The 14,700-nt window shown below is 42.9% G+C and overlaps 1 protein-coding gene across 1 annotated transcript in view; it reads right to left on the minus strand.

Annotated features, from left to right (window-relative positions):
- pip5k1ca (phosphatidylinositol-4-phosphate 5-kinase, type I, gamma a) overlaps positions 1-14,700 on the minus strand; it is a 68,516-nt gene that overhangs the window by 11,052 nt on the left and 42,764 nt on the right. Inside the window, exons 7-16 of the mRNA XM_080430127.1 lie at positions 12,484-12,783; positions 10,459-10,667; positions 9,260-9,343; positions 8,704-8,752; positions 5,675-5,759; positions 5,077-5,238; positions 4,535-4,676; positions 3,818-3,850; positions 3,420-3,539; positions 176-479 (exon numbers count right to left, since the gene is read on the minus strand). Coding sequence (XP_080286253.1) covers positions 176-479; positions 3,420-3,539; positions 3,818-3,850; positions 4,535-4,676; positions 5,077-5,238; positions 5,675-5,759; positions 8,704-8,752; positions 9,260-9,343; positions 10,459-10,667; positions 12,484-12,783 — 1,488 coding nt within the window. The remainder of the gene's footprint in view (positions 1-175; positions 480-3,419; positions 3,540-3,817; positions 3,851-4,534; positions 4,677-5,076; positions 5,239-5,674; positions 5,760-8,703; positions 8,753-9,259; positions 9,344-10,458; positions 10,668-12,483; positions 12,784-14,700) is intronic.

A 14,700-nucleotide genomic window follows, 5' to 3' on the forward strand; every position in this document is an offset into this window, starting at 1 on the left:
TGTCTGTACAGTATGTATAATTTATACATCCTTATATATCAGTCTTGAGGAATCATCAAAGTCATTAAATGTGAATGTCTGCATCCAACAATGTGATTGCATGTGTGTATAGTAGGCTACTGTAGGTCTAAGTGTGCATACACAACAGGCTTTAGCTTAGCCTAGCTTAGCTTACAAGGTCTGTGATTGGCACGTCGTCCTCATCATCTACGGAAGCCTGGCTGGTACACCCGGAGCCGGACACCAAGCTGGCCGTATCTGCTTCCACCACCACCACCACCACCGGGCTGGATGGAGCCTCCAGGGGATCCGTGGCCTCTGCAGCCCCAGGAGAGGAGGCAGCAGCTGGGGCAGAGGAGGAGGAAGAGGAGGCCTCGGGAGCCATGGAAGAGCTGGAAGGGGCGGCGGCAGCAGCAGCAGCAGGAGCAGGAGCTTCAGCCCCAGTGGGAACTTCAGCACCAGCTGTTTCCTCTACCTCACTGTGGAGAAAGAGAGAAGAAAGGGAGGTAAGATTGGTAATAACGCTGACAGATCATAGTGTAAAATTGTCAAATGGGGTCATTTGACCTCATCTTGCGGACATTTACAAGCTCTCAATACATAGAATACATTGGGTTGCACTATAGGGCTGGAGCTATCGGTTACTTTCTTAGCGATTATTCTATTGACTACTTTTTCAATTAATTGAATAATTGCGATGCGCTTTTTCAGATTTTGTTATTTAATTATATATCAACAAATTGACACTAAATGGCTTTTTTATGATTGACTAAATTGATTAGTCTGATTAAAAAAGCATAATCTCTGCTTGACCTTTGGCCTACACCCCAAGTTGTGAGTTTGATCCCAGTATATTACTTGTTTTGTGTGTTGTCCCCAGACCCCAGCTCCAGTCCTAAAGCCATCCTGCCCCACTGCCCTACTCTGACTTCCTGGTTTGCCTATGTTGTGTCTTTTCCAAACCCATTACTCCCTCCTGCACAGTGCACCCTATAACAGGCATGCACGCATGCACACGCACCAATAGTGGGTTAATTGGGGGCACTTCCAGTAAGCTACACCAATAAAACAGAACAGATGTGCAGGACTATTAGATTTGAACAAACAGGCTCTAAGTAAAGTTTAATGGATGTGTTAGTGTGTGTGTGTGTGTGTGTGTGTGTGTGTGTGTGTGTGTGTGTGTGTGTGTGTGTGTGTGTGTGTGTGTGTGTGTGTGTGTGTATTCATGGTCTACTTGCCAGCCGCCACTCTAAGACTTACCAGCTGTCTGTGTGTTACCACAATCCATTATTGTTCCTGGCCAGATCACTGACTAATATAGGAGAAAGGATTTAGGCTTAACCAGACTGCTTTCTCAGCTTGTGTATTTGAGCTTCGCTTCACTAGAGTAACACTCTAATGAATGAATAGTGAGGAAGAGCTGGCATCTTACACGGAGAGAGCTGATTGACTGAATGGTTAATAGGGGGCACAGGGTGACAGTTACCATAGAGAGGGTCGTTCTCATTTTCTTGTCTCCTCCACATACTGTACAGCATCTGTTACCCTGACAGTCTCCCCCTATCCCCGTCTCTGCATCTGTTACTCTTCCTCTTACAGCCCCCTTCTTTTCCTCCCTGTCTCATCCATCTCTACTCTGCTCACACCAGGTGATCTCAGGCTGCTTGGAGAAGCAGCGGCATCCAGATGGTTCATCCCCCTGTTGCTGGCTCTGTGTCATTCACCTTTCTAGGCCTTCACCCCCAGCCATGTCTACCAGAACCTCAGGCCATTATGTTGAGCCCCTAGATGGGTCCCTGCATCAGACGCAGATGTTTAATCAGTCTCCCTCCCTCAGCAGCCTCACCCTGATCACCCATACTCAACCCAACCCTGTTCTGAGCTAAATAACACAGCTTTCCTCAATTCAATTCACATCAGTCAAATACAATCGACTGCAAATGATTCCAATCCAGTCCAGTTCCTTCAATTTCATATTCTACACAAATACCTATAGTCGTGCAGGCTCAATGAACTGAAACACATCCCAAGTTGTGAGTTTGAGCCCAGTTCTCTACTTGTGTGTTGCCCCATCGTACCCTTGCCTCTCAGTCTGATTTCAGTTTAAAATGAAGCTGAAGTGAGATAAAAGTAATCTTAAAACATTTTGGAATATGGGGAGGTCTAGGTTATCTCTGTGTTTTGCAGGTGGGGGATTAGTTCCAGTTCGGAAGCCGTCCTGCTCCACTGCCCTATGTTGACTTTCTGGTTTGCCTATGTTGGGGCTTTTCCAAACCATCACTCGCTCACAGTGTCAACCCATAACTAACACACAGACACACACACACACACACACACACACACACACACACACACACACACACACACACACACACACACACACACACACACACACACACACACACACACACACACACACACACACACACACACACACACACACACACACACACACACAGTGCCAAATAAATCCTGATAAACACGCATACACTCTCTTAACCTAATTAGATGCCTTCTCCAGATAGTGCCTGACGCATGTTGTCTGTCAATAACAAGAAACTTAAGTAGACCTCCCAGACCCTAATAACAAAATGGGTTAGTGCATTCACCCTTCATCATTTGTCTGTCCATTAACATGGGACTTAGTATCTCAGACTTAGTAGTATCTCTCAGCAAAATTGGTGAGGTTGTGCGTGGACGTGCATGTGTGCGTTTCATGTTGCACAGTGAGGGGCGCTCACCCAACAGCTGGCTTAGTCTAGGTAGGAGGCTGGCAGCAGATTATTTATAGCAGGGTGCCAACCTCAGTCATATTAATGATTGGGGTCATGGACTACTCATTATAATGGCTCTACAGCTTAGCTAACCCTATTAGGTTGCAGGCTCTTTACCTGGCTGGGTTCTATTTCTTGTTGTTTACAATGGAAAGAACATACTGCTCTACGCTGCCGATGGTACTGAGGGCGCCGTAGCATGGTTTTAGGGATCGGAGCAGCACGTGCTAGAAGTAAAAAATATATATTTAAATGCCCAACAAATGAGTGCTTCAAATAGGCTTTCAGTAGTCTAATACCAACAACAGGACTTGTCCTGATATTCAACTAAAGTACATGAAACAAGAACTGTCCGGTAGACACACAGGTACCCAGTCCTATAGACTTATACACAGTAAAATCCTCTGTGTTAATTTATCCATTTGTGACTTTGAGAGTGGACAAATGTATTTGTGGACAAATGTATTTGTCCACTCTCAAGAGTTAAATTAACACTCATGATCTTACTGTGTACCGCTAGTGTGTGTCACTGGACAAGAATAACTAATTTATATCTTAGCCTTAAGTGACCCATGACATCCAACACTGGTTCTGGTCTTAAAAGTATCCCAAGCACGCACACACACATCCCCAGATGTACTGTACCTAGTGTCAGGCCAGCTCTGTGGAATGGTGATGGTGGGTTCACTGTCATGCCTTTTCACCTCCACCTCCACTGTGATGGTCTGCTGGTCCTCATCACGACAACGCAACTCCTCCTGGGTTCTGCTTCCACAAACAAACACATAATGTACACAGAGGAAATAACATGTACAAAGTGAAACAGACACGCACGCACAAAGTCCTACTCATAAACACAGACCAACAGACTGACCTAGCACAGTTTCCCCTCACACACACACCAACCACACCCACAAACACGTCTGTATAAATATGAAACTAAGAGCTGTGAAAACACAGACGGGACTTTCAGCATGTTAACTTGTTAAAACAAGCATGGCCTTTGTGAAGTGAAAGCAGCATTCACAGTGCCGCAGACTCACCGCCCGTCGTGGCTGACAGACTGGGTGTGTCTCCTAGGGACAAGGGACAGAGAGAACAGTGTCAATACAAGCTTCATGGTAGGTTGTCATACTGGGCAGGACATCAGGGCGTCTTCCTAAATGATGCGACAGGACTGGGGTTTCAACATAGACATTTCATATGATTTCCTCTCATAATTGGTACTGTATGTGACTGCAACATTATCAGAGAAAATATTATATGCAAATCCTAAATCTCAACTGCTGTTTGGAGTCAATAATGAACCAAATGAAAATCAATATGCTCCCTCTAAACCTGACTTGACTATCAGTTTAGTTTAGTTTATTTCTATCATCTTCATTAGAATCCATAACATCACGTACAGCAACATAATCAAAATGTAACATAGTAACACTCTAAACCTGACTTGACTATAAGATTTCAACCTTCCTCTTATCTTTGTCAGGCAATACCAATATACGTACGTATATCAACTATAGTGAATTAATGTCACAGAGACTACACCGTATCAGTTGCTTACTGAACACAACTGTGTCAGTTCACTGGGGACAGCTAAATGAAAATTGAGTCCATTCATCTTTTTGTGTCTAATGGTAACATTAATAAGGAGGGTAGGTTATCATGTTGGGTGACAAACAATCCCTTCCTGTGGCAACTCAACAAAGGGGTTCAAACTGCAGTGACTGGGATATGGAATATCTCATGTGTGTTGGTACCTGTAGCGCGAGTGCTCTGATGTGTCAGACGGAGATCTCTCAGGAATGGATAGAGAGGTGGTGGAGGAGAGTGTGGTAGCGATTGAGGCAGTGGTGGCCTCTTCAAATGATGGAGGGGTGGAGGTTAGGAGGTCAGGTCGCCCTGGGAGAGAAAGACAGAGATAGAGATAGAGTAGAGAGATAGAACCATGATATTCTATAAGGCAGTTGCAATCATTGCAAAAAAAATAAAAATCTTTGAAACTTGACAGTTTAAATAAGCGCGTGAAACTGAAAATGTGGACTCCCGGCGGCCAATTTCCTCAAATGTAGGCTTGTGGATAGTTTCTATCCCCAGGCCATAAGATTTCAGAACTCAAGAACAACAAGAAATGAAACTGTAATAGGATTAAAGTTTATAGATGTGGAATGTTAAGATTCTGTTCACATTTTTGTAGTACCAATTAAGATTGTTGCTTCTATTTTTCAATATCTGAGAGTGCGAGAGTAAAAGAGACAGGGAGACAGAGACAGAGAGCAAGAGTCTCAGACAGAGTGTTTACCTTCATCCTCTAGTGTGGGAAAGCTGCGTGCTCCTCTCAGGTCATAAATGTTCTCGTCTCTCTCACAGGGCAGCCGGCTGGCTGACCAGGCCGCCCCAGGACCAATGTACTTGGGCACCGTCAACGACACACGGCCTTTCTTAGACGGAGATGACTTTAGAGCTGGTGGAAATGGAAAGTGTGATGACAAATATTCACTCAAAGATTCTCAAATCAATGCATAAAATGGCTTTTGAATATGCATAATTTGTCCTGGGGTCATACAATACCCATATAGACTACAAACACCTACTCTATTTTTTTACATTGATAGCAACATAAAATGTCTTCACACAGGGGAGCACAGCATATGGTATCAGAAACCTTTCTATTTTTGTGAAACCTTCACCTTTGAAGTGTGATGCAATGGGAAATCACACAAGGCTCAAATTGACTTTTTCCCCCCAGCGTGACATTATGCCTGCCCTAATAAGGCATTCAGCAATATGATTTCCCTGACAAGGCTTGGCAACAAAACAGAGCAAATCTTGGCATTTGAATGGGTTGCTCATAACAGAATTGACTATGTAAGGAGATGTCTCCATTTGAACAAACTCACAGGAACTCTTCTTGAAGACGTTGTTGCTCATGAACTTGAAGAACCTGTCGGCGTAGAAGCCTGGCCGATGGACCGATACTGTGTCCTAACAGAGAGAGATAGATTGAGATACGTAGACAGGCAGAGAGAGAGAGAGAGAGAGAGAGAGAGAGAGAGAGAGAGAGAGAGAGAGAGAGACAGGGAGGGAGAGAGAGAGAAAGACAAAGTGAAAAGGACCACCAAACCAAGTGCAGAAAGGCATTTAATCCTGTCCATCATCTGATCCACTTTACTAATCTTTTTTCTCTGGACCCACACAGAGGCCAGTGACATAGAGGAACAGGTAGAAAGGTATGGATACTAGAAGCCTGACCGATGCCAGACTTTTGGATCGGATGCCAATTTAGGAAAGTCCTGGCCACCGATTACCAATGTTTTGACCGATATTTTGTCGAAAAGTGCAAAATCTATTTGAAAAAAAAAGGATTAAAGGTATCATGACATTCATGTTTACACCACATTCAATGTCTTTGTCCTGGTCCTTCAAACGTGTACAAAACGTTTTAACTGAAAATTCCACTCCAGTGATTCACTGTAGGTGTTTTTGTCTCACATTTCTAAAGCCTTTTCAACTGCAATGAAAAAATAAATCTTTGCCTGCGGGTGTCGCTGGTGAGGGATTTTGCCTGTCAATCATCGCCTCTGCTCCGCCCCCCCCCCCAAAGGAAAGGATAGGGGAGGGGAGGGGCGAGGAGGAGAGTGGGCGGGATTAATCGACTGTGACCTCACTGCCGAAGGGCCAAGCTCAGATTACTTTTCAGCCTAATTATTCAGAAAACCCCAGACCACAGAAAATCCACTGAATGTTCAAAGTTCAGATTTTTTGGGTGTAATTGAGGTCATAAAACCCCCAAAAAAACATTAAAAATAAAAAAAAGTGAAAATGAATGTCATCGAACCTTTAAAGTTTTTCAAAAATAGGGGAAAAAAATGCTTATATACAAAGCTCCCAATGTGTTGCATGGTGACGTATTGTGAGCTTGTACTGTATACCTGGTGTTTTTAAACATTTTTGAAAGATTTCTTTGACATTCCCAAATCGGGTCACATCGGCTGTATAATTGCAGACACTAATGGCGTCAAAAAAGTCAAATAATGGATATATCGGTCTGGCTCTAATGGATACACAGCCTCTGGTACACATGGGTGACAGGCTAGAGGCTAATGTAGTCCGTCCATTATTCATGATCCTACAGGCTAAGATCACACTGCCACCAGACCAGACTGACAGATGACACTGGGTATTTGGTTTAGACTGATAAAGGCATGGATGGAGGGATGTACATACGGGAGGAGTAGATGGACAGACAGAGATAGAGGAGGGTGGTGGTAATGGGGGCGAGTAAAATGTTAAGGTAAGCAAGGTAAGAGATGAGGAGAAAGGAACTCAAAGACATTATGTAAGCAAGGAAGAGAGAACCCGTGGTAAACAAATATCAGCTGGATGCAGAGGAAGGGACAGAAGCCAACTTGGCCCAAGTAATTTCAGAACCAATTATAGTGAAAATAAGAACTGTAACTGCCAACAGAAGCCACTTAGAAATCCAACAACTCATCGCCCAGTAGCTATTTCTGAGCTTTGAGCCAGCATTGCTCGAGTGCGTGTGTGTATGCTAGAACAAGATAAAGAAAATGTGGGAGAGAACGAGAGAGAGATTCTAAAATAAGAACAACAGTCTAGTGCTGATGTATAGGGACTAGGGAGGGTGGGAGATGTGCAGGTGATTGGGGTCAGAACTATTTTTGAGGCTTTGGGAGAGACAGAGGAGAGAACGACACCGAGAGGGGAAGGATGAAGAGATAGTCTGAGCTCTCATGCAATGGCTGGATGTATGTTTAAAAGATTCACTGCATGGATTTGTTTTAGCTTTTCTCTCCAGGTCTCACATGCACGCATGCACCCACGCACACACACACACACACACACACACACACACACACACACACACACACACACACACACCAAGATTATTATAGTGTCGAACTTTTCATTAGTTTTTATTTTTATTTACTTTTTGTTTTCAATTTCAGTGTGTGAATCTGGTCTATGGAAATGTAGTTGAGTAACACTCCAGAGAAACAGGCAATAAGTGAAATACAGAGTCAAAAGTCTTCACATAATTACTGAGAAAAAAGAAAGAAAGGAAATAAATAAAATTATAAAACAACTGCCCCAAAAGGGAATAATTTAAGAATGCTGAACATCAAAGAGAGATAAAACAACAACAACAAAACAAAACAAAACAGATCTTAGCTGTAAATGAGATTCAGCTCAAGCAACCTGATAAACTAACCGTTGTTCTTTTGTTTAGCCTCCCTAGAGACCAGGGCAGACAGTATCAGACGGACTAGACTATATGTAAACACAGCTGTCACACGTCTAGCAAGGATGGTAACACAACTTAAAAAGGACATTGTAAGCCAATAAATTGAATTCAACATGTATTCATTACTGACAAGGGCTTGCATAGCAGAGCTCTAGGATGTGTTGTTGAACTTTTAAACCCCTATACTTCAAGGTGTCTTCAGGCGCTAGACCAAGCAGGTCTTTTAGCTGTCCTGCTGACTAAGATCAAATTAAACGGAGACCAAGCATTAGCACTTATAGTCCTGAAGATGTGGAAAAGTTTTGCTTATAATGTCAGAATGGCTGAATCTGTGTTTCAACCTGATGAATCCCTACACAGGTTCACTATTTTTGGTTAAATAAATTGGAGAAAAAAAAGGAGAGCAGTTTATCATGTGCAGACATTCCCTTTTTCTTCACTTGAATCTGTGTTTAAATCAGTTAAAAGTTTGCCTATATCTTTTCTTTTTAACCTGTCATTGTATTATATCGTCTTTGATGATCCTATTCTTGTTCTTCTTCTGCTTCTCAATAAACGTCTTGATATAAGAGCATCGATGTGATTATGGAGACTGTATGTTGAGTATGTGCGCCTGCCCATGTTTGTGTTTTATGTATATCGGCATTAAAAATGTAAACTCACCCCATCATGAACCAAAGCCTTCCACGTGTGCTCCAGTTTCTTGATTAGCCTGCAGACAGAAACAGAAGCACCCTGTTAAAACATGTATCACGGTCACAGGCGATAAACATATAAGCAACACACGCCTGCAGGCTACGCATGTCTGCCGAAGGAGACCTGAAGTGATTAAACATGCCTCAATGGTATGTAGATAGACAGACCTTAACTAATCCCCTGGGGGAAATTCAGTGCCAGAGGCAGCACAGCAGTTATCAGTAACTTCCTTTCCTCTGATCTATCATCTAAATCAGTGGTTCTCAACTTTCCTGGATGAGGACCCACTTGAAAATCTCAAAATGGTTCGTGGCCCACCCATTTGACCACTTAACAGAAGTGGTCAGATTGGTGGGCTGTGTGCATTTTCAGAGCACGATTATTTTGCAGAGCAGCTGTTGCTTCAGACAGATACACGTGTGTCTATTCTACACAATACTGTCTCACGTGATGTTTTTACATACAAGTTACTGTACTACTGTAGCTGATGGCATGTGGCATGTGATGCAGTTCTGATTATTACCTGTAAGATTGCAAAATGTCAATGAGTCCAATGTAGAGAAGAAGACTCTCCCCTTTCCCATTGACTGCTGGGATGCCTCCCATCCTATAGAGAGAAGAATACATAATGTTCTCTGTATTAATACACTATACATACACTATACATACAGTACAGCTGCTCCCTCTTATGAGAAATAGAACCTATAATAACCTTCTTAACTCTCCCAGGTGGAAAAGTCAAGTCAACCAAAAATGCACTTTTCTCACTATGAGATTAGCAGCGCAGAACAGACTACACACACACCCATACACCGTCAACTTGGATCAGTGCCGTCTCTCACTGCTGCCCTTTCAGATCTCATCACTCCACTTGTCTCATTTGCTCCACTTGAAAATGGTTGGCGGGTCTTATCACAGCGTGAGATCGCTAAAGATGGCAAGTGCAGAGCCTCCGAGACTGGTTTTGATTGACAAATATGAGGTGCCGTTCTGGACAGAAATCGATCCAAATTGCGCTTCTTCTTTCAGTCTCTCCCGGTGTTGTGTGTGATTTGGCTTGACTTTAATCCAGAACGGCGCCTCACACAAAGACAAAACAGTGCTGTTTGAAAATACTTAACATATGAGACTAATGAACAAGGAAAAGCAAAGGGTACCAGCAAGCCCATATGCAAGCAATGCTACATAGCAGTGCCAACCAACGGTACAATAACAACACATTTTGTTTGTAATATGTTTAGATATAGACACTAGGGGATTAAAACTATAGAACTAAGATAGGCGATGAAAAGGCATAACTATAATTGAGTAAATATGATTCATTCATATGAATTTGTATAAAACTAAATAAAAACATTTAAGTAACATTTAACTTTTCCCATGTGGTATTGAAAATGGTTTCAATACTTTTTTAGGTAGAGTATCAAAGTAAAACATTGGACATTTATAGATTTATAGTGAAACATAAAAATGAACAACACAAAAAAAATCCAAACATGATGGTGGCAGTTAATTGAAAAAAGAAAGAAAAAGGAAATATAAATTTTCGATGAATGCCTCCAATTAATCGGTCACATCGCTAACACACACACACACACACACACACACACACACACACACACACACACACACACACACACACACACACACACACACACACACACACACACACACACACACACACACACACACACACACACACACACCCTCAGCCAAACTCACGTGTCGTCAGTTTCGATGGACTCCCCGCAGGCGGCTCCTCCCTGGATGGACTCCATAGCTGTGGAGTAGAGGGCTTTCTGCTGGGTCACAGGTCTCTTCTGATCACTGCCCCCCTGTGAGCCCTCCATCTGTCTCTCCCTCTCTGCCTGGTCTATGTTATGGACCCCCAGCAACAAGCTGTAGTCCATGATCTTAAAGCTCTCCAGAACCTGGGAGAGAAAAGTAGGGGCACACGATATTGAAATCTTGGCCGATATCCGATATCCATTATCCATTATTATTAGTATTGGTCAAATCGATCAATGCCGATACCGATACTGCAAAATACAAGTTTCTAGTAGGGTTTACCTTACACCTGTTAAACAGTAACTGTGTTTCTGGGTGCAGGTGCAGCAGACTTAAAAAATATATATATACGGTATATAATAAAATAAAATAAAAACAGTGCATTCTAATTATAACAGTAATATAAGTGTCTGATTTCACTACTGAAGGAGATTGATTGATTTACTTGCACAAACAATTGCAATCAATAGTCAAAAGACAATACACACCACATAATATACAATATGACATATAGCACCATGAGCGCATGGATATTCAATATGGGTGGTCCCATTGGCAATGGACCCTAGGGCTGGGCAATATGACTTAAAATGAATGTCACGATTATTTCAAACAATTGAGTATGAGTACACATGGTTTTAAGACATACCCTGACCACAAATAAACCACTGAATGTTCAACTGTATTATCTTTTTTGGGGTAGAAGGGATGTCACAGAACCCAAAAACAGTTAACAAACTATGAAAAAGTTACATTTCATATCATAGGACCTTTAAAAAAGCGAATTATAAAAACATCACTCCTGAAAAAAAATATTTTGATTCAAATCAATTATCAATTATTGTTTCATAATTCATTAAATTGATTAGTTTGATTACCTTTTGCACCCCTATTTACAAATGTAACCAAAGGGACCGAAAGGCTCCATAGTGATTTGGCTGTGCAGGGCACACAGCCAAACACACCAGTGAGCCAGTGATTGATGTGACAGGCGCAGTGCTTTTACCACACCAGACACCCCATGTTTCACTGCTCACTCCTAACAAAGAAGGTCTAATTTATAGATGCAACCCCCTGGGGGTGGGGGGGGGGGGGGGGTAAACACGCACATAAATATCTGCATCACACTGCCTTCCTCCTTCCCCTCTCGTCTCCATCGACATCGTGTTCTGTTTTCCCTACTGAATTCACACCTCCGACTCGCTTTCTTCCATCTGTTTGCCACACACCCCCCTCCCCTCCCCCAATGTCTCTTATCTAATAATACTCAAATTAATAATAGTAATAGTCTCCTTTTAGTAATTGATGTGGTACTGTATTTGTCACTGAACATTTTCAAATAAGTGAAATTTGTCCTCTGCATTTACCCACCCTAATTATTAGGAGCAGTGTTAATGCAGCACCCAGGGAGCAGTTTAGGGGTTAAGTGTCTTACTCAGGGACACGCAGACATAGACTGGGCGGACCGGGGAATGAACCGGTGATCTTATGATTAAGAGATTTTGGTGTGGAAGGAAAAAGACGGTCAGAGTACAGTTGTAACTGAAGTCTGTTTCACTAAGACTAGAGTGATTCAAGTGATTTAAAAAGTCATGCTGCATTTGTTGTAAAACATTACACATACAAAACCAGTGCTCCTGAGATCAACTGGGTGGAATAGCCAACATCTTTACCCTCCACTCCCTTATTGCCTTCATTCATACACACTCCATCATTGTTTTTTTTTTTACCAGAGCAGCTCTCTGGAGGGTCATGATGAGCATAACATTACATGGATCCAAGGTTCGGCAGCAATCAATCCCTTACTCTATTCTCATACTGATCCCTTCCTCTATCTACTGCACAATGCATCATTTACTTATTCTGGTCCTGCATCAGACAAACCCCCCCCCCCCCCTCCAAACCCCCCCTCCATCCCTCTCTCCTCCCATCCTTCCTTCCCTCCTCCCCCGCACTCACCAAGCAGTCTCTCTGCAGCGTCTTGACCAGGGCGGTGTACGTGTCTTGGTCCAGTATGAGTCCATCTTGCATGTCCTGAATGAAGTCCAGGTCTTTGAAGGTGGGCCGTTTCTTCTCTCGTTCCTTCTTGGAGGCCCGCCTCTTGTAGGTGGAGCCCTTCAGGTCGTACTTGAGGTGCATGGACACCGCGCGGGGTAGCACGTTGTTCATCACTACCACACGGATGTTCTTCCCCCCCGACTGGACACAGTAGAGGCCGAAAAACTTGGGCAGCAGGGTGCGAGGGTTCTGGTTCAAGTTCTGCGTGAGGGGTGGATAAAAGACAGAAATTAAAAAGGGGGGAAAAAAGAGTAAATGCTATTTTTCAGTACTATTTAAGCAGCTGACAGACGAGAAGGCCACTCGAGGCAAAACTCAGCTAAAAACAAACAAAAAAAAGTTATTCAGAATTGACTCTCTAGCACGCTTCCCTTTATCACCAATATCTGCTGAATATTTCAGTAGTCAACTCAAGCAAATGGGGCTAGTAATCACAGTTAAAACCCTGTTTTGACCTTGGGATCAGGGCCAGCTCAGCTCCATTAGAGAAATGAGAGTTGAGAGACTGCACTCAGACATCTACTGTACAAATAAATACATAAGTAAGGAGGCAAAAACATAACGTTGTATAGATAGATTGGCAGAAAGAAAGAAATGTCACTAGTGACAGAGAAGAGAGGAGAGTGATTGTAGAGGGTCAGAACCCAAGGGGTTTGATGCACAAAGCATGAGACCAAAGCTGCTGACCTTCAGAAGGACTGATAAATAGAAAGGTAGAGTGAGTGCAATGGTGGAGAGAGGGAGAGAGAGAGAGAGAGAGAGAGAGCAACCCCTGCCTTCAGCCACACATGACTCCAGTGTCCATGTGGTGAGGACACAGCAAGAGACAAGTCAACACGGACACGTGTGAAACCATGTGAGCGTGAAATAAAGGAAACATTTGTAGAGAGGGGGATAAGACAATTTTATTTAACTAGAAAAGGCAGTTCCTCAATATAAACCAATAAAAACATACATTTGCATTCACATTTTAAAGTTCGCATAGATTTTGTAGCTTAAAGTATGCAGAAGTAGTTAGAGTCACAAAACAAGTGTACGGAATAGAAGAAGGATAAAAAGCAAAGAGCCCATGATTGTGCTCACTGCCCAGCAAGCACACTAAATACAGAAAATAAAGAAAAAGCCAACAGATTAAAATTGGGCATGGATATTGGGTGATGGAATAACGTGACCTTCTTTATATACTGTATAAATATGACAGACAGGCTGCAATCAGCTCTCAATTTGGCAATGAACGTTTTGGACCAACAAACGGTGTTTTACACTAGCTGTGTTGTTCGCAGCTAATCTAATCCTTAGATTACATCTCCTCTCTTTGTGTGTGTCCATCAATCTATGGGCAGCAGGCAGCCCTCTGGTTATGTCCCACAACTGTAAGGTCACAAGCTTGATCTCGAGTAGAGCTGACGTGTTCTCTAGAGTGTCTTTGAGTGGCCGGTTAGTTCTGCTTAAGATTACACGTAAAACTAAATGAACATAAACTATAAATGTCTATGGAAATCTTGCATTTTAAGGGAAATCTTAACATAAGATGCTTCATGCAACCAGCCCACTGAACCCCTTCCTGCTTACTCATTGTAAACGGCACCATATTAAAAAGTGTCAGCAAACGCATAAAGTATAATCTATTTGCCTTGAGTATTTCTCCTGCAGAGAGCCTCGTGTTGTGTCTTGTTTGTATGCCTGCCTGTCTCTCTGTGAGCCACCCTATTCATCTGTCACTGCATCTCAGTCTCAATGTCAAAATGTTCTGGCCTCTGGCCACTGCACACTGATCCCACGTGAGCCTGAATTTCTCTACTTTCATTAAGCCACACAGTTAGACCAATTAAGACCACCAAGCTGCTCAGAGCACAACCAAAAGATGGAAAAGTTCAAATTAAATGAGTTCTAACGCTCTAAGGCCGTTTCCACGAATGGTTAAATGAATTCCCGTGGTGCTTCTGTGGCTGTGGCGGTTGTCATGCATGAATATGCACAAAGCTGAGACCCCCCCCCCCCTCTCCTCTCTCTCTATCTCTGTCTGTCTCAGCAGTGGGAGGTGAACCTGAGAGACTGAAATAGCAGCATGGACATACATGGAGCTGTTGCTGCTTAAACCGTTTCTGAGCGGGACTG

This window comes from Gymnoscopelus braueri (assembly GCF_963280865.1).
Source record: "Gymnoscopelus braueri genome assembly, chromosome: 6".
NCBI lineage: Eukaryota > Metazoa > Chordata > Actinopteri > Myctophiformes > Myctophidae > Gymnoscopelus > Gymnoscopelus braueri.